The sequence below is a fragment of the Parasteatoda tepidariorum genome, chromosome 9, assembly GCF_982258835.1.
Source record: "Parasteatoda tepidariorum strain Cologne lab strain chromosome 9, Ptep-v5.0, whole genome shotgun sequence".
Classification (NCBI taxonomy): domain Eukaryota; kingdom Metazoa; phylum Arthropoda; class Arachnida; order Araneae; family Theridiidae; genus Parasteatoda; species Parasteatoda tepidariorum.
The window spans coordinates 56,029,629-56,048,914 of NC_141763.1; the positions used below are offsets into that span (position 1 = coordinate 56,029,629).

Here is a 19,286-nt window from a genome sequence, read left to right on the forward strand (position 1 = left end):
AAAACTAGCAAAGCAAGAACTACAATTAAAAATTGTAGAAAAAAATCAGCCCTAGAATGAAATATGTCAGTATTAAATGCTCTTTCAAATACTATGCATCTTTTGCAAATTTGATAATTCAAGAGAAATTCAGAAAAAATTAAGAGGAAATTTTACTATATAACTAAGCATTTGTCAATTAGAGTCTCAATAACTTAGCTTTTCTTTAAAATAAAAAATGTATAAAAATAAGCAAGTTTTAATATTCATTTTGTGCATTGACTGATTAGCAAGAGTAATACTGATTGACGTTTAGTTGTCTACAAATTATAAGTTTAATATTTAACAACAACATTTAAAAAAAATTATTTATTTTAAATACTTCAGCAACAGTGTTGAAAAAATAATAGAAGCTAGAATATTTTGAAATAACATTTTATTTCATTACATCATTTCATTTATTATAAATAAATTATCAATTTACACAAGCAGAATATTTGCTCACTTCTGAACGCTAATGTAAACAATCAATCATCAATACTTTTGTTCATCATAGGTGAATTTGAATTAAAATTTATCAATTAATAAATGTCAAAACATCTGAATTAAATTCATATAGTATTGCATTATAAGTACAGTTCAAAGTAATGTGCTGCAATTCAAAATGCATCTTTAATGTATATTTTCTTAACTGGATATTCTTCAACAACTCTCACCTATCTTTTACTCTTTCTGCATCCCCAAGTAAATTTCATTTTCCGAATTTGGTAGATAGATGTAATAGCAATTTGTAGTTACATATCTTGTTCATCAAGAATATACTGTTCGTTGAGAAATTGCACTTCTTAAATCTGTAGTATCTGGAGGGAAAATTTCTTTTATATCTTTTATATATTTTATTATAATTACAAGGCTTCCAGCATTAAGAGTACCCTAAAATAATAATTGATTTATAACACTTAACATAATAAAATAAAAAACATATTAGAGTGTCAACAATAACCCTAACAATATTAAAACAATAAAAAATGTTTAAAAAAATAATATTTAACATTTAAAGCCAGTATAACTTTTATATCGAAAGAAAAAAATTACTTTCAAACAATAAAAATTATTGTTATAAAACATGCAAATTTTTTATTTTTGTTTCCTGAGGTCTTTAAAAGAGAAATATATCATTGATTCATGATAAAATAATACCTATAGCAGATTATTTATGAAAAATTAATTATTAAAAATTCAACTATAATTATGTACCAAAGAAAATGGATTTTGACAAGCAGATTTTTAAAAACCAATACTAAGTCTCTAAAAATAAAAATTATAATAAACTTATTTAATTTCATAGGAAATCAAAGAAAATTTGACATGTTTAAGCACTTAAACTAAGCACTCTTTGTCAGGAAGACACAATGTGAAGAACAAATGAATGCAGAACAAATTTAAATAAAAGCTGAAGTTGCCAGTTAAAAAAAAAAAAAAAAAAGAAAGAAAAAAAAAGGACATTAAAAGGGAAAGAGCCTTGGTAGCCAAGGGGCAGTGGACTAATCTGGGAAGAATACAAATGCACTGTTAGGTGAGACAAAATTGAGGGCATTTGCTTTAGAATTAGCATTAAATATTTTTATTTCATTTTACATACGAGATTGATCAGCATACCAATTTTTGGGTTTACAATTATTAATGCTTGACTCCATAACCTTGAACTCAATTCAGAAGATAAGGGAACTTCTAAATCAAGCATTGAGACAAACTAGCCTTCTTGGAGGATTTTAATGATGGAAATACTCCAAATTTGTGTTACATATAAAGAAAAGCTATGAAAACCTCCCACTGTTAGCCTAATTGCAAGGGGATCAACATTCATTTGAATGAAAGGAGACCCAGAAGGCTTAAAAGGAGCTGATGTATCAGGAATAGTGGTGTCTCTTAAATTAAATTTATAGCAGAGGTCCCAATAATGTGTAACCTTTGATGATTTGTAAACTGAAAAATGTATTTAAATTTTTGCTACAAAAATATTTATAAAAATTTCATTTTTAAAAAATCATTACCAGGAGGTAACCAGGGAGGCTTGTCATTAAAAGTCATTGAATAATTGTCATCTTGAAAATATTTTCTTTCTAACCATTCCTGAAAGATTTCTTGAGATTCTTTATCTCTTTGCAGTTTTTGTTCATTAGCTTCTTTCTCTTTTTGCATAAGCCAAGCCTTCTTTTCTTTTTCCTTTTTAGATACATTTAACTTTCTCATTTTCCTACAAAAAAAAATGGAATGATGGCAATTCAATTAAAATAAAAGATAAACTATGACATAAACGAAACAAACAATACACTGTCTCCAATAATATAATAACTTATCTGAATGATTTTTAAATTTTTGAATTGTGGTTACTTACAGTTAATATCAATTTAAATGCATGACTATACTTCAAAAAATAGAAAACGTTGAATAATTGCTGATGCTTGAGATTATTAACTTAGAGTATGACCAAACAAGGGCACAGTTAAAATAAAAAGTACTGAATTAACAAGCTGGTGCAATGTTTTCAAAATATATTCAGATATTAATGAATTTGCACAAAAGACATTACTTCTGTCAAACAGAATTTTTAGCAAAGCACTTTTCGCATCAAAAACAACAAAAAATATGGATAAATCACATTCCTATGTAACTTGTCTAGTAGGAAAACTCGCTCAAGTTATTCAGACTTTCTTTCTTTTTTTCTTTTTTTTGCTACTTTAAAATACCTTCTATAACTGACGCAATTTTCATTTTCAAAAGGAAACAGAGGATAGTTATAGTCTCATTAGTAACAGATATTATTTTCATTTAGGAAAAAAAAAAGCATGAACACATTTATAATACTTACTCAAATGCTGATTAAATGGATGACCATACACAAGTAAAAAAAAACAGGCAATTATAAAAAATAATACAGAAACATAGTTTTATTGACACGGGTGCAAAAACTGCAGTTAAAGTAATTTAATTCTCTTGAAAATAAATTATTTTACAAGAATTTGAATAATAACACAAAATACAATTAATTAACCAACATAAACAAAATATCATATTGGCAATATTTAAACAACTTTTACAAACTGTGATTGAAGCTACCATGTCAATTATTTGAAACAATATGCATTCATTATTACTTATTTTTAGTTCACAACTTCAAATGTAGTTTCCTACATAAAGAGGAGTTAGCAATGACTATTGTTAAAAACATTTCAAAAACCTTTTCTAGCAGCATCCTTGTAGACTTGATTTTGGACATATAATAAATATGGTAATTCAGGTATTAAAGATAATGGTAGAAAGATATACATTGATTCTAGTTTAAAATCAATAAGCACATCTAAAATATGAGTAATTTATTAATAGTTTATTATTTAAGTAAAAAAAAAAAAACTTTCATTCCGCTAAAATTGTCAAACTATTCATTGCTTTTCATAGGCATAATATCTTTTGTGTTATTTGGTTCCTGATCAAATATCAACTCATAATAAATTAGACCTGTTAAAAGATTTTTTTTTAAAAAATCAATGATTAACGAGTGCAAGTTTTAATGACCTAATAGTCAATATCTGCTATAGTTTTTCCGTCAGCAAAATCTGAGTAATAATCAAAGGCTAATTCAAAAAGTAAATAAAAAAATTAACAAATACCATTAAGTTTTATCTGAAGAAAGCAAATCCACCGAGATGGTTTAATAAGTACTTAGCTACAAATTTTGCTCAAATAAAAAAAAATATGAAACAAAATTAATAGACTCATTAAAAAATGATGAACATAAAAACGTAATTAAAGGATAAAAGAACAAACTTAATGCTCATTTAAAATGTTTGTTACTTATTTAAATATTAATAAAGATAACCAAAGGAGAAAAAAAGTGTTTTAATTAATGAGATTTAAAAACCTAAGCTTAATCAAAATACAAGCTACAAAAAGAAACTAAGATAATTATAATTATTTCTTAAAAACGAAAATTCTGTTATATCAAAAATGAAATCAATGAAACACAAAATCACTTAGATCAGTCAAAATTATCGAATAAAACTGAAAAAATCTAGTAAAATATAGTTTCTGAATTAAAATAAATGTTTATCTAAAAGGTAGCAATTACTTATAAATGGCATTACATAGTCAATATGAGAAAACAGAGTTATAAACTAAATCTGACAAAAGAAATGGAAAAATGTAAAAAAGTACCTATGTATGTTATGGTTGTGGAGTCAATGTTTACTAAACAAGGCAAATTCTTTAAAAAAAAAAATAATAAAAAAAGAAAGAAAGAATAGTCAGACCTTAAAATCACGAACCACGATGGCACAAGTTTTTTGAAACATGAAGAGCAGGGCCGTCTGAATAACATGAAGGCCCCCTGGGCACAGAATTGTTTTGGGCCCTTATGACAGGTCATACTACTTAAAATAGAACTAAAAAAACTTCACATACATAAAATAAAGCATTTTTAATATATGCAATAATTTGAACAAATTTAAATACATTTCGATTTCCCCAAAAAACTGAATCCACATAAAAACTTCATTGGAACGTAGAAAAATAAATTTCGGTAGCCTTTTTTAGCTTCCTGAGTGCCTGGGGGCCCTCGGGTACTGCCCAGGTGTGCCCATGCCTAAAGACGGTACTGATGAAGAGGATTAATTCCTGCATGCTTGCTATATTGTTAAAGAGAAGAAAAAAAAGTCGCTTACCTGAATGCTTTTCCCGGTGACCCTAGATCTCACGAAACATTTTTAATCACTAAAAAAGATACCAGTTTTCTAAAGAATTTAAAAAGCTCTCTTGAATTCAAATTCTTAAAACATTTCTTGAATGATTTTAAAAATCATTTCTTGAAACACCATAATAAAAAATAAACTGCCAACAAACTGCATTTTGTTTGAAAAAAAAGTTGATTGAGCCATACATTTTAAAGAAGTAATCATGCAAAATGTGTGCATGCATTCATTATAAAACAAAAAACTTTCTTAGTTAGAAAATCTAAAACAAATTGACATTTCTGAGGAAGTAGTTACCATAGACGAAAATGTTTCAGTACGTGGTAATTGGTAAGTATTAGACATATTAAACAGCATCTACAGATATATCAGAAAGAAAATAACAAAACAGAAAAACTTCAGAAAAATGTAAAATCAATAAAAGAAACATTTTTTTTTTTAAATTTATGAACAACTTTAAAATGTCAATACAGTTAAAATTTTGACTGAATTGTTAAAAAAAAAAATCTTAATTTAAATCATTTGATTTTTGAAGGTGCAAATTTTTGATATCAAGAAATTTTTAGTGTCTTCCTTTGAAATAAATTTAAAATTGTAACACTGAGATTTGGCTGCAATAATAATTACTCTTCTTCCTTTCGCTGAAACAGCACACTAAATAACATAACATAATTTTAAAAACTATAGTAAAACTGAAAATAATAACCATTCAATATAAGCTGATTCCGCCCTTTCTTTTTTGATTTCCTCATTCATCAATGAAGACATTCGTTTTTGTAACTTTTCATTATGCTGCTTCATTGCATTCTGTTTAAGGATTTCTTCTTTCTGATTCTTCCATGATTTGAAAGCCTACAAAAATATATCTTTATGCTCACTATTTTCATATTTATTGAAATATATTTTAGAGCTATAATGTTATAAGAAAGATTTTATAGTTTGTGTCTCATATAGCTTAAGAACAGTCTGTATTGAGGTTTGGCGGTTACGATAAAGATAATAAGGAGAAATTTTAGTTCTCAAACCTAAAATAAAATCATTAAATTAGTCTGTTTAAGCAGGTCATGCAGCAAATAAATTTTTGTCATAGGAAAAATAGTGCAATGTATTGGTTCAATTTAAACAATAGATAATTCTTTTTTTTCCTCTTTCAGTAATCTATATGATAACAGTAGGGGGTGTTTGCTAACTTGCAGCTTTCTTTTATCAGAAGCAAGTGACTCAAGGAATCGCTTTTTCCTGATAGCTTTGGAATCAACATGATGATATCATTGAATTAGAATTTTTAAAGCTACATAGTACTACAAGTTTGTTTAAAGTTACATTTTCTAAACGTGTATCAACCTCACTAATGGGTAGTCAACAATCTGAAAACAATTGAAATTTTTTCTTTAAAAAAATTTGTCATATAAGAAACAGAATAAATGGAAAAAATTGCTGCACTTTCGTGAATTTTTCCTATCATTCAAAAGTTGGTTCAGAATTAATTTGGGAAAAGTCGTATTTTTAAAATTCGATTTCTCAAGAACTATCGACGATTTAGCTCACATTTTGTATTTGCCATATAAAATTAAATTCTTTCAAATAATGTGAAAATTTGTCTACATTACAATTCGAAATTTCTTTGACCATTCCTAATTTAAATAATAAATATTTACTAAAAGTTAATCTTTATACAAAATTAGCTTTGGATAAACAAATTTTATAATTGAATCTAAATTTTCTTACAATTTGTTTAAAAAATTCTCAAGATATAGTGAAATACACAAAAAGGAAAATTTACATTAGGGGATCTAAACTTTAGAGCCTGTTGACCAAACTGTAGGGATCATATTTCCCACATTGAGGGTGCCCCCTATATTTTGGAAATCAGAAATGCGAATCTGCCAAAAAAAGGTGTCTATTCAGAGAAAGTACGCTATTGTGTCTGATTTTGTAAATTAAAATATTGTCGGCGCTTATTAACTAGCATAGTTGAGGTCACCCCCTCAAATCATTAAGATTGAATCCCATATTGTGAAAATCTGATCATTAGATCAAAAGTTATTCCGGATAATCTTCTTTTTTTTTAGTTTATTGACATTTCTCACTATTCAGTTGATGCAAACAAGGTTTGCATCAGCACCATATAATACAAAAAAAAAGTTTGCTCAATCTTGAAAAACAAGGTTTTTAGGTGTAAGTTAAGTTTAGTTTATAGTTAAGTTTATTTCATTGCTATAACAAGGTGTTGGAATAATTTAAAGATTAAAGGCAGTTGATGCAAACAAGGTTTGTATCAGCATCATATGATACCAAAAAAAAAGTTTGCTCCAACCTTGAAAAACAAGGTTTTTTTGTTGTAAGTTAAGTTTAGTTTACAGTTAAGTTTATTTCAAGGCTATAACAAGGTGTTGGAATATTTTAAAGATTAAAAGCAAAATTGTTACCAATTCGCTTTCCTCCTTATCAGCTTTAGATTTTTCTCGTTGTTTATTTGATGATTGGATTTGTTTATCAACATGGCTTAAGTTTGCTTGTTTTTTCTTTCGAGTTACCCGCTTTCTTGATGCAAGAGGGCGTTGGATTACTTCAGCTTTCTTAGCAACAGATTCAGTCATGTGATCCTAAAAAAATGAAGAAAAATAAATAAATTAAGAAAGTTCAAAAGTCTCTTTAACAACAAGAATAAATTTTACTACTGAAGATCAAAATATTGGTTACTAGCTATACTAATAAATGAATAATAATTTTTGTCAATCATTATTTTGGGTTATCTATTGATCTGATTTCAATTTCTGTTTTACCTTTGAGCAGAAATCAATGCATACATATTATAAACTACAGTAATTGAGTTGTTGTATCTACACTAGTAGGTACAAATTTTTCTAGAATTCAAATATTAAAAATAAATATCGTTATTGTTTGATTTGAATTCAAACAAATATGGTCCTCATCATAGCTATGCTAAATTTAGCTGACATAAATGGCTGTGTGTCAATTTATTTACTAAGAAATAATATTAAATAAGCATGTGGAAACATTAAACATAACTGAAATCTAATGTATGTTAACCAAATAAATCTGGTGTATGCACTAGATATGAGATTGGGTTTGGTACTCTAAGAGTGAACTCAATAATTTGAGATTCTTAGCTAACTAAAGCTAGACCCTAAGAAATATTTTTGAATCAAAACACAAAACTATTCAATAATTCATGTATGGAAAGTGATAGCTAAAACTTGTGGCTATCAGTTAACAAATAAGTGCATACAAAATGTAAAATTACTTAAATCAAAACTTAAATAATTAAAAATAATTATCTAGGATAAATAAAATTTTTATTCATAATAATGTGTTAGATTTTTTTTTTATTTTTTATTATTCAATATAGTATTTCAAGCATAAAAATTTAAGATAAGTTCCTATATTTTTGGCTTGCTTTCAAATTATTTTTGTAGTCTTTAATTTAATTTAAAATTTCATTTTATACACAAAATATATAAAGAAGATATAATTTTGACAATGTTACACTTTTATTCTAAGTCTTAACATATTGCTGCTTTTTTTTATCAGTATTATTATAAAAATACTGATAAGAAAAATTAAGAACTTACAGATCTTTCACTAGTTTTATTTCTTGTGTGCTTCTTTGCAATATATTCCCATTTCTTTACTGTACTCCAAGCTTCCCAAACAGCTTGTTTTATTTGCAAAGCATTTGAAAATGTTAAATCAGTATTGTTCAACAACTCATTAATTTTTTCAGATTGTTTCGGAAGCATTCCTTTATCACACCTATAGCTGTAAAATAAAACTATAAATTAAATTAAATATATGGTTTAAAAAAATTTTACATTAAAGACAGAAAACTTACATCTTTTTTTCAGATGATATTGCTCCAAAAGCATCAAATTCGGTTTTAGAGTCATACAGCCCTACAAAATTATGAAACATTTTCAGAAGTCTCCAAAATGCTTAAACAGATAGTTCTATGTTTGTGATAATAAATTTCAAAACATTTCAATCTGCAATATGTCTAAATAAATTTTTCCTTTGCCCACCATTGGTACAAAGGAAATAAGCCTGGAGATACTTTGACTCTTTCCTTTGTAAGGAGAGTCTGCACCACCCTCTCCTGCCAAGGTACTGACCATCCAAAAGGTTGACTATTTTCTGCAGGAACTAAAACCTACCCCCTCTGCCCTAAATGCCATATACACCGGGCTTCTGCCGATCATATCCTGGACTGTCTTGGTCTTCTCTGGGAAGACATCTACTCTACTCCTCTTTTGGTCTTCCATTGATTCTATTCGTTGATTCCATCCAGATCAACGGGTTAATAGGTCTAGTCTGACTTCATCAGGCCAGATTAGGATAAGCAACAACAACAACAAATAAATTGCACACTTTTAATTTTTGTTAACTTAGAAAAAGTTAGAGTAATGCATACCTGCCAATATTGAAAAAATAAAATAACGGAGATCTTACTAGCAATATTTTTAAGGCTACGAGTAAAGTTTTGAACATCACACATAATCATGCAAGTCAAAAAGAGAAATTCAAAATTGGAAATAATATAAGCACTTACATTTAGTGGAGTAAAAAATATGTGTATAAATCTTAATTTAAAGAAGATTTTTTCAAACCATCATTTATAATAACTTTAATTATTTTATAACCGTCATTGAACAGCTGACCTAATTTTGGGTTTACGACTACTAATGTTCAACTCCGTAGCCTTGTGATTTTGAAACCAATTCAGAAAACAAGGGAACTCCTGGTTCAAGGAGCGGGAGAAATTTGTCTTCTTGGAGGACTTTTTGATCGAACCAACTCGCATTTGCGTTAAATGGTGAGGAAAACCACCAAAACCTCCCATGGTTAGCCCCTGACGGCTAGGGGATTCTAACCAGATCTATCACTAAGGATATTTTACATCAGCACTGTGGTTGGTGCAAGCCTAATGTGGAATATGTATCAACCAGTCATAGCTGGGATTCAAACCAGGTTCACCTCATTGGAAGGCGAATGTTCTATCCCCTAAGCCAGCACGGCTGGACTTAAACTATTAACACTCAACATACTGCAGTTCTACCAATAGCACCATCTGTTAAGGAATAAGAAGTATTTTTGCCATCAGTGGATATTTTATCACCAATTTCTTTTTTTTTTAAATTCCTCAACAAATACGGAGAAATTTGAGAATATATGGGTAAGCGGGGAATAGTCATAAAATACAGGAGTCTTCGATAAAAAACAGACTTGGCAGGTATTGTAATGCAGTAAAGTAAAAAGAATAAATTTCTTTTATGAGTAAGATTTTCGAGAGTGATATATTTTGTTATCAATTTATTTTGAGATCTCATTTCAAAATTTACAAAACTCAACATTTATTTTTTTATCAAAAAGAAATCCTTACAGAAAGAAAAAAAAATTAAATGAATTTGGAATAAAGTGCATGGCAGAGATGAAGAAAAGAACATTACATAAATTACAGACAAGTTCAGATTCAGTGTTACTATGCATACTCTGCGGACAATCGAAAAAAGGAAAAGTCATCATAAATTTGGGTGCTTTTTTTTCATTCCGCTTTTTTGTTATGAAAAAAAAATCTAATTTATTGTTGACAACTAATCAAAAAGAGCAAGAATTCAAAATTATGCAATACGAGATGTAAAACATTAACATAATGAAACATCACAATGTTAGAGTGATGATACATTGCAATGCCAACCAGTCCTACTGCAAATTAACACAGATAAGGATGAAAAGGAAACTGCTAGATAATAATTAATAATAAGAATAATTGTGTTTAACTTCAGAGGTAGTTGAATGACTCAATGCCAAAGAATAATATTTGTGAAACTATACTTTTAATAAAATAAGGGACTTTTTCATTTGTTTTGGTGTTAATATAAATTGTGTTAATATAATTTGCCAAAACACAAAAGATTTCAAGTATAAATAGAATAAAAACAAAATGAAAAAAAAAAGGTTTACCTGTATCATCAGAAGTAGTTACATCAAATTTATTTTCAGAACCACCATGAACAATCTAAAAAATGATTAAGAAATCAAATGAAAAAGCTGTCATGAAAAATTAAAAATATAATGTTCTGTTACACAATAAGGGTACATTTAACAAGAAAAAAAACTAAACTAGCTAAACATTAAATCTGAACAAAGAAAATGAAAACAAATAAATAATAAATCCACAATAGAAATGAAATCAGGTATATTTCTGATGACTGAATTCGAGATCATGAATTTTTTTTTAAAAGCATTAACTTGAAATTACATATCATAATTAAATATTGAGGGTAGTAACTAAATAAAAGAAACAGTAATAAAAAAGAATGACATAAACCAGAAAAATAATCATTAATTACCAAACTTGCGTACTGAACTAGGAAAACAGCTGTTTTTTTCTAACATATATTATTTCTTTTATGCAGTCTTTTAGCTGCCAAGCTATAATACCAACTTTATAGCAATCAAATAGGGAGATTTTGCATTTTACACTAATCAATCAACAACGCTCTGCCCTTCACAAATCAACACTGTATATCCGAGTATTGGAGGACAATGTAGTCTGTATAATTAGCCAAAACAAACTCTTTTTGTCAGGAATTGAGCTCGTACTTTATGCTTTTGTGTACTAATTAATGAGGACATTTTATGCAATTACTCCGTTACACAGCTAACACTATGATTGTTGGTGACAAAATTTATGACTTACATTTCTTGCAATGTTTAAATCTATAATCTACAACATAGAAGTACTATTAAACACAGTACTTAAATAATAATTTTTACTGCCTGATGCAAAAATTTGTAAAGTTAAACACTAATAGAAAAAATAAGTACAAAAAAATAAATAAATAAAAAAGAAATGACTGACCTCAGATTTCTCATTCTGAATTTGGCAACTAAATTGAATAATTTGTTTTTCAACTTCAGTATTCAAATTATCCAGATTTTTTACTTGATTATTTACAGGCAAAGACTCCATTCTATCACTATGAGGTAACTCTTCTGATTGCGGCAAATTATCCTTCAATTTGAATTGTGACTCACTTGATACATTACTGTCAACATTCCCTTCATCATCAACACTCTTTCCATCATCAATAATATCTATAGCATCAACATTCTGTTTATCATCAACAATCTGTTCATCATCAATATTCTGTTCATCATCAATATTCTGTTCATCATCAATATTCTGTTCATCATCAACATTCTCGTCATCATCAACATTCTCGTCATCATCAACATTCCTGTCATCATCAACATTCTCGCCATCATCAGCATTCTCGTCATCATCGGCATTCTCATCAACATTCTCGTCATCATCAGCATTCTCTTCATCATCAACATAATCTTCAAAATTATCTTCATATATAGAGAATTCCTCATATTGAGATGAATTATCATTTTCACTATCTGAATTACTAATATTACTTTCAACATCATTGGAGTCTAGAAAATTTTGCTCAACAGTATCAGAGAATCTAACTTTCTTCTTTTGCTTTGGTGGTCCGTTCTCTTCTTCAGACTTTGTTGTTAAAGACATATCATTAGCATCATCCCATTCAAGTGACAAAAGGTGTTTCAAAGGATGACTTGATATGGTTTTATCAGATTCATTTGATTCCATAATGAATACTAAAAATAAAATAAAAAATCGATATACATATAAATTAAAGGTTACATAAAATTTGCACAGTTTCATCATGTTCGCGTGAATCTATAAGGGATAGTAAAAAAGTATGTGAATAAATTAAAAGTTAATGAACTAAATTAATAGTCATTTTTAGGAGAGAAAAAAACTATTTTCTTCAATTTTTATCAATACAGACAAAAATGTACTGAAGAGGTAGAAGACAGTTGTTCCAGGGCACATTTGAAATTCCTAACCTAAAGTGTAGTGTTTTTTAATCTAATTTTTGAAGGGGAAAAAAAGAGGAATTCTTTTTTACAAGGAAATTTATCTAACACAATTCTATAAACCGCAATTGTCCATAAACCACATTAACTTTGTGGGAGTAAACAAAGGAATTGCAATGAAAAAATACATGTAAGTGAGCAAGAAACTGTGGCAGGCTGTCGGAACTGTACTGAGAAAAGCTGAATAACCAAGGTCATACTTTGTTAAAGAAGGCAAACAAGTGCTTCGATCAGGGTTGGGTTTTTGACGTCAAAAAGTGGTTTTTGACATGACAAGGGTATAATACTGGTTTAAACCGTCAAAAACCCGTCAAAAATGTCAAAAACTGAAGTTTGCCAAGAAAATATATAAACTTCAAAACTACCAACAGTTGCCATGCATTATATTAAAATTTAATTATACTATAGGTAATCAGCAGGTTTTAAAATATTTTTTAATTAAAATTAAGGTAAAATAACAGATTTAAAATCTCAGAAATTTATATTCAAATGCATGTGCAGAAAAATTTTGCACAAAAATTTTTTAAATATTTATATTTAAAAAATTTTTTTTTCTTTTTGATACTTAAGAAAATTAAAAGTTTATTACTATGCATTTTTGACATATAAGGAACATATAACTAATATTTATAAGGAACTTACAAGTTATGTTGTATAAATACAAACTTGATACAAGATACAAGTGTATAAATTTTTTTTTAATGTTATACCGAGTATCTTTATTATCCAATATGTTAATTTGAATTTAAAAGTAGTTATATTTATGAATAATGATAAATATAATTTATATTTTTTTATTATATTTATTTATAATTATTACACTTATCATTTTAAAAAATTTTTATCTCTAAATTTTTTTTTCTCCACTTGTATTAAGAATACAAATAATGCATATCTTGAAAGCAAGAAGTAATTATTCAACAGCTGAATATTTAGATATTCAACAAAACTATATCGTATTCAGCAAAATGAAATTCACAAGTATTTGGATAAACTTAATTTTCAGCATAGTAAATGAATAGGCTGAATATACTGTAAATCGACACTAACTACTCTGTGTATTTAACAGTATTATTCTTTAAAAATGTCTAATTTTTAGTATAATCTATACTATACACTAAATTTGGTTAAAAATAAATTTCTTAATAATATCACTGCAGATTTTCAATAACACATGAAAATGAATACATAATATTACAAAAGATGTGAGTTTTCAAAAGTACAAGATTTTGGTTACTATTCAAAATATAAGTGTTTCTTCAAAATTTTAAATTTATTTTTTCTAGAACATATTTAGAAACACTATCCTTTAAAAAATATATAAATTTTATGTATTAATTAAAATTAAATTTCACATATGAATATAGGTTTTTGACATTTTCGATATTTTTGACAGTGAGGTTTTTGACGTGACGGTTTAAACCATGGTTTAAACTGTCAAAAACTGTCACATGTCAAAAACCTGCCAACCCTGGCTTCGATGGAATAGGAAACATTTAATTCCAGGATCTAAACTAGAGATTGTGTATGTGTATCTTGTTAGATTATCATTAAATGTGTTTGTGAGATGCTAGATCATGCTCATTTATTTAATAAGTATTTAAATAATACATAACCACACAGAAACCTTAACTGTTCATAAACAGCAAGAAAAGTTACTAAGAAGTTGCAATTCCTACAGCAAATCAAAAAAGAATTTTTTTTTTATTCTAAACCCCTTGATAATTTTAGTTTTTCACCTTCTTAATAGGAATACTTAAGTACATGTTTTCGTGTTTTAAAATAAGTTGAATCTAAAAATTAGTTTAAAGCATTTAAATATTGATTTGTTTCAGATTTGTGATGTTTAATAATTAAGTTCAAAAATGACTCGTGAAATTATTTATAAAAACACAAAACAATATGCAATGCAAAGTGTCATATTTTAAGGTTGGAATTATAATGATCTTCTACTATAATAAAAATTTCAGTAAAAAATTAATGATAAAAATCAGTACAGTATGTTAAGTTTTCAAAAGTGACAGTTACTTAGGGACATAGACAACTTAAGAGTTAAAAGTGTAAACAATTTCAAAAATAGCTTAATGATATGCCTTAAAAAAATATATAAATTATGCTTTGTGTAAGGAGCATAGGAACTGCAATAAGTTTTTTCCTCGAGGTTCATAAAACCTACATCCAGATGTTCTTTTGATAAACTTTCTGCTTGAAAAGATTTAAATTAAGTAAAAAATATATTACAGATTTAAAAAAAAACATATTGAATTGTTAAACATTTTTTGATTGCTTTGACAAATGAGATTACGTAGTTTCTCATAATGCCTGCGACGTTAACGAAATTTTGACAAATTAATAAATACCATTCCTTAAGTTACCTTTTCACCTGATTCAAAGTAAGCAGGATTATTTCAGAGGTTGATATAAGTAAAACAATATTTCCATTGAACTCTAACAAGGCTACACAATAAATTCTAATGATTCAAAACAAAAAAGATAAAAAAAGGTTTGCAAAAGTGTTACTTAAAGTAATAAGCTTCAATTTCGAAAATGTTATTAATTGTAGTTTGAACATTAAACAGAAAATTGTTACATTATTGTGATATTTCCAGTAGCAATAATGTATCCATTTCAAAAACTATGTGGAATTTAGAATCTTTCCCGCACCAGTATGTTGAATTCAGATGTATAATTATAGTGAATAAAACAACATAAAAAAAACAAAGAAAAAAATAATGAATTGGAATAAGTACTATCATACCACATTAAGTAGGGAATATAATTCAATACTTTTTTACAGCCCCGTACATTTATATAAGAATACAACCCATTATTTTGAATAGCCACATGTGTTTTGTTTAGTAGGGTTAATTTTTTAATACCCTTCTACTTATTCATATCTTTTTGAAACAAAATGTCGATTATTTATTTTCAATAGCATCAAAATTTAAACACAATAATATTACTAATCACAAAAACAAGTCAAGCAAAGTATATCCAAAAGAAAAGTTTGTACACCCAAAAATAAGGGAACACAAATACAAAAAGAAAGATAAGATTTAACAGAAATAAAATGTATTAAAATACAGCAAATGTGAAATGAAAAGAAAAAAAAAAGTGCTAACGAATCAAAAAATTCAGATAATCAGGCAATAAAAATATCTTTAAAGTAAAAACTTTAAATAAATAAAACAGATTCTTTACTTTAAGTTACTTATGTTATTGTTCAATTTTTTTTTTACTTATCGAAAACATACACTTACTCTAACTTATCTTTTTAGAAATTGTCATGTAAGCAACCTGATATAAACAATCGAATTATAAAAAATAGTTTTCCATACTACTAATTAACAAATAGAAAATAATTGCTGAGGTATTTCTTTCAGTAAAAACTTGGTAAATGAAAATCGAAGTGTTTGTTTACAATCTGCATTCATGTGCTGAACTGAAGTTGGCTACTTGGCAGTTTGGCGGTAAAAATAAATTCGCCAGTTGGCTGAACGTTTAGCGATCAACAGAAACTCTAACTTATTGACTCGTTAGTTCGGATCACTTGGATTAAAAACTTCTAAAAATCAGACACATTAAAAATATTCATCACATTGATGATTGTAAAGTTAAGAAAGATTGATTATTATTTATGTTTACTTGTAAGTTAAAATATTTTTAAGAATTTATTAATTAAATATTTTTGTAAATGCAGAGGACTTTATTTAACTTAGTATAAATAAATTATATGATTAGGCATTATTAAAAACCAGTTATTTCATATACGTTTAACAATTATAAAAAGCCTATATACTTTGTTCAAAATAACAAGTGCTTTACTAGTACAAAATACTGTACAAGTACATAATAACTTCGTACTTTTTAATCTAATTTAAAAGATTGACTTTATATTTTAAAAAACCACATTACTTTTGACATTTCGAAAATTTATAATTTAAATAAATATTGTGCAATAACGAAAGGCCTCATTTTAGATGCTTCAGATTTTTGAAAAGAACAAAAAAATTTAATGTCTATGATACTTATTTTTATTTTATTTATTTTTATTTTATTAATTTTTATTTTGTTATTTTTTTATTTTATTTATTTTTATTTTATTAATTTTTATTTTGTTATATTTTTATTTTATTTATTTTTATTTTATTAATTTTTATTTTATTCATTTGTTATTTTATTTACTTTAAATCAATTCGTAATCTTTTAAAAATAATTCTAAAAAAAAAAGAAACATTGTGTCGCAGTATTAAACAAAAATGTAAAACATTTGTTTTGCTTCTTCCAAAAGGCTAATTACAATTATGCCTTTCACATTAGATGCTGTGTTCTTTCTCACAATGCATTTTTTAAAATACGTTTTTTATTGTTTGTAGAGCATTCTAAAAAAGAAATGTTGAAATGGTTTTTTTTATGAAGAACTGGATGTTTTAAAAAAATTAAAAGAGACTGAAATTTTAAAAATTTAAAGCACAAATAGTCTTATGAAGAAAGTAAAATTGGGACACTTCCGGCAGATTTTTTTTTATCACAATTTTCTGCATGAAATTTAATTTTGATAAAATCAATATATGTAAATAACTATTTACATAAGTAAAGTTACTTAAGTAAAGGAAAAATAATGAAATTAAATTAAAAGATTGAAAAGTAAAAAAAGTTTAAAAATTTAAAACGCAAATGATTTCTCAATTAAGCATGAAGAAAATAAAATTGGGACACTTCTAGCGGAAATATAGGTATATTTTTTAATATCACAATTTTCTATATGAAATTTAGTTTTGATAAAATCAATTTATGTAAACACGTAAAGAAAAAAAATAAAATTAATTGAAAAAATTAAAAAAAGAAGAAAAAAAACATTTTTTTCTTTACGTCCATATATATATTTTATTGTTTTAGAGTTAGTTTACGAAGAACTATCTCCCAAATTGCTATATAAGGGCATAAGGAAAATAAATTTTGTTTTAAAAGTTTAAGAAGCAATATGACTAAGTTAAGAAGCAATTCGACTTGTCAACAGGCATGAGAATCGAGTTGTAACTTGTGCTTTTTGTTAATCGAAAAATAGACAAAATTTCAATAAGCGCTAAATTGTATCTGGAATAAAATTCTCTCTGTAGCGGTCTTATCATCCAACATAGAAATTTGAATGCTCTAGCTGGTTGTGACGTTGGTCAATTAGTTAATAAGTCTGTTATTGGTAATTACGTGCACGACTGCTTTTTTTTTCTCTCAAATTTCCTTTTACTTTTTCATTTATAAAGTTGGGGTTCCATCGGAAAAAGGTGGATTATTTTGGGCAGAGGTTCCCAATTTTTTTCGGCAGCGGATGCCTAAATAATCAACCTTCTTTTGGCGAATCCCTGACTATATAAATAAAGTTTAAGACGATTATGAACGTTATAACCTTTGAAAGACTTATTTTAAGTATTTAATGACAGGTATGAAGATTTTAAATTGTTTTACTATTAGTAATCTTAAATTAAGTTTTATGTTCAACAGTTAAATTTACAGTCCTTGTGCTATATCTAGTCTAGTTAGTTATCAATTTGTTTTTGGTGTATATACATAAGCCGAAAATGAATAAAACAAAACAAACTGTGGTTTACTTCGAAACATAAAACTACGTTTGAAATGCTTATTAGGGAAATACTATTTGTTTGTAAAGATATTAGTTATTTTATTTTGATTTGAAAAGCGTAATGAGAAATACTAATGTAATATTTTATAAATGCTTGTTCTTTTCATAATTTCTTCATTATATTAGAAATATTAAATTTTCTTTTAAAAATGCCATTTTTATTTCTTAATCAAAAGATTAAATCAATTATGATTTATAGATTGGATCTAAATATAATCAGAGGTTATAAAACTCTTCACTAGTTATAAAAAGTACTAACTCGAGGAACCCTTTTCACTTTTCCATGGATCCCGAGGGTAAAACGGAGCATTATTTGGGGAATACTGATTTAGGGCTCCTTAGTCAAAAGAAATTTAGAACCGCTGCTCTAGCTATTCGAAGAGTATTCGGAATTGTTTTTGTTGTTTCTATTGACTACTATGCTAGCAAGTTTGCTTGGGAAAAAAGCGAATCTAAGACAAAGGGTGCATTTCCTGTTTTTCAGTGAAGTCAACAATGGCAAAGAATACGATTTCAGCTACACACACACACCTGTCTCAGCCCGTTTTACAGAGTGAACACATTCATGCATCTATTCTATAATCCACAGATCGTACTTTTGATCTGAACCAGAGAACGATCAATCTCTAATTCAGTACCCCCAGAGGTATTGATTTGTTACGGGAAATTGGAGGATTTCGGGACTCCGGCAGTCTTCACGTGCCCAAACGCATGGGGTTTCTTCGGCCGGTGGGATTCGAATTTCCGTTCTAACGAACAGGAGTCTAACATCCTACCAGCCAGACTATCCCTGTCGGAATCATTTTGATTAGCGATTGATTTTGATTTAAACGTGATTGGCTACCAAACACGAAACTCATATAGAGATTTCAGTACTCTAGCTCAGATGGCCTTCTCAAATTTTCATTCGGCTTTGGAAAACTAAATGATCACATTTCTTTTGGCAGAACTCTGACTTCATAAATAAAATTCATTAGCAACTCTGA

The 19,286-nt window shown here is 27.3% G+C and overlaps 1 protein-coding gene across 3 annotated transcripts; it reads right to left on the reverse strand.

The window, feature by feature from the left end:
• Positions 1–400: 400 nt before the first annotated feature.
• LOC107457472 (uncharacterized) lies at positions 401–16,131 on the reverse strand. Of its 3 annotated transcripts, XM_087151854.1 has the most exons (10): positions 15,920–16,131; positions 12,004–12,377; positions 11,611–11,952; positions 10,710–10,764; positions 8,584–8,644; positions 8,324–8,510; positions 7,157–7,333; positions 5,434–5,579; positions 2,034–2,236; positions 401–912 (listed from the first exon to the last, which is right to left on the reverse strand). In XM_087151854.1, the coding sequence occupies exons 2-10, from the start codon at positions 12,367–12,369 to the stop codon at positions 902–904; spliced, it is 1,548 nt and encodes a 515-aa protein (XP_087007980.1). In that variant the 5' UTR covers positions 12,370–12,377; positions 15,920–16,131; the 3' UTR covers positions 401–901. The 3 variants fall into 3 exon arrangements, with proteins under 3 accessions (XP_087007980.1, XP_042903909.2, XP_087007981.1); XM_043047975.3 differs by having other exon boundaries at positions 11,611–12,377; positions 15,920–16,120; XM_087151855.1 differs by lacking the exons at positions 401–912; positions 2,034–2,236; positions 5,434–5,579 and adding an exon at positions 6,806–6,944 and having other exon boundaries at positions 7,109–7,333; positions 11,611–12,377; positions 15,920–16,104.
• Between the last annotated feature and the right edge of the window lie 3,155 nt (positions 16,132–19,286).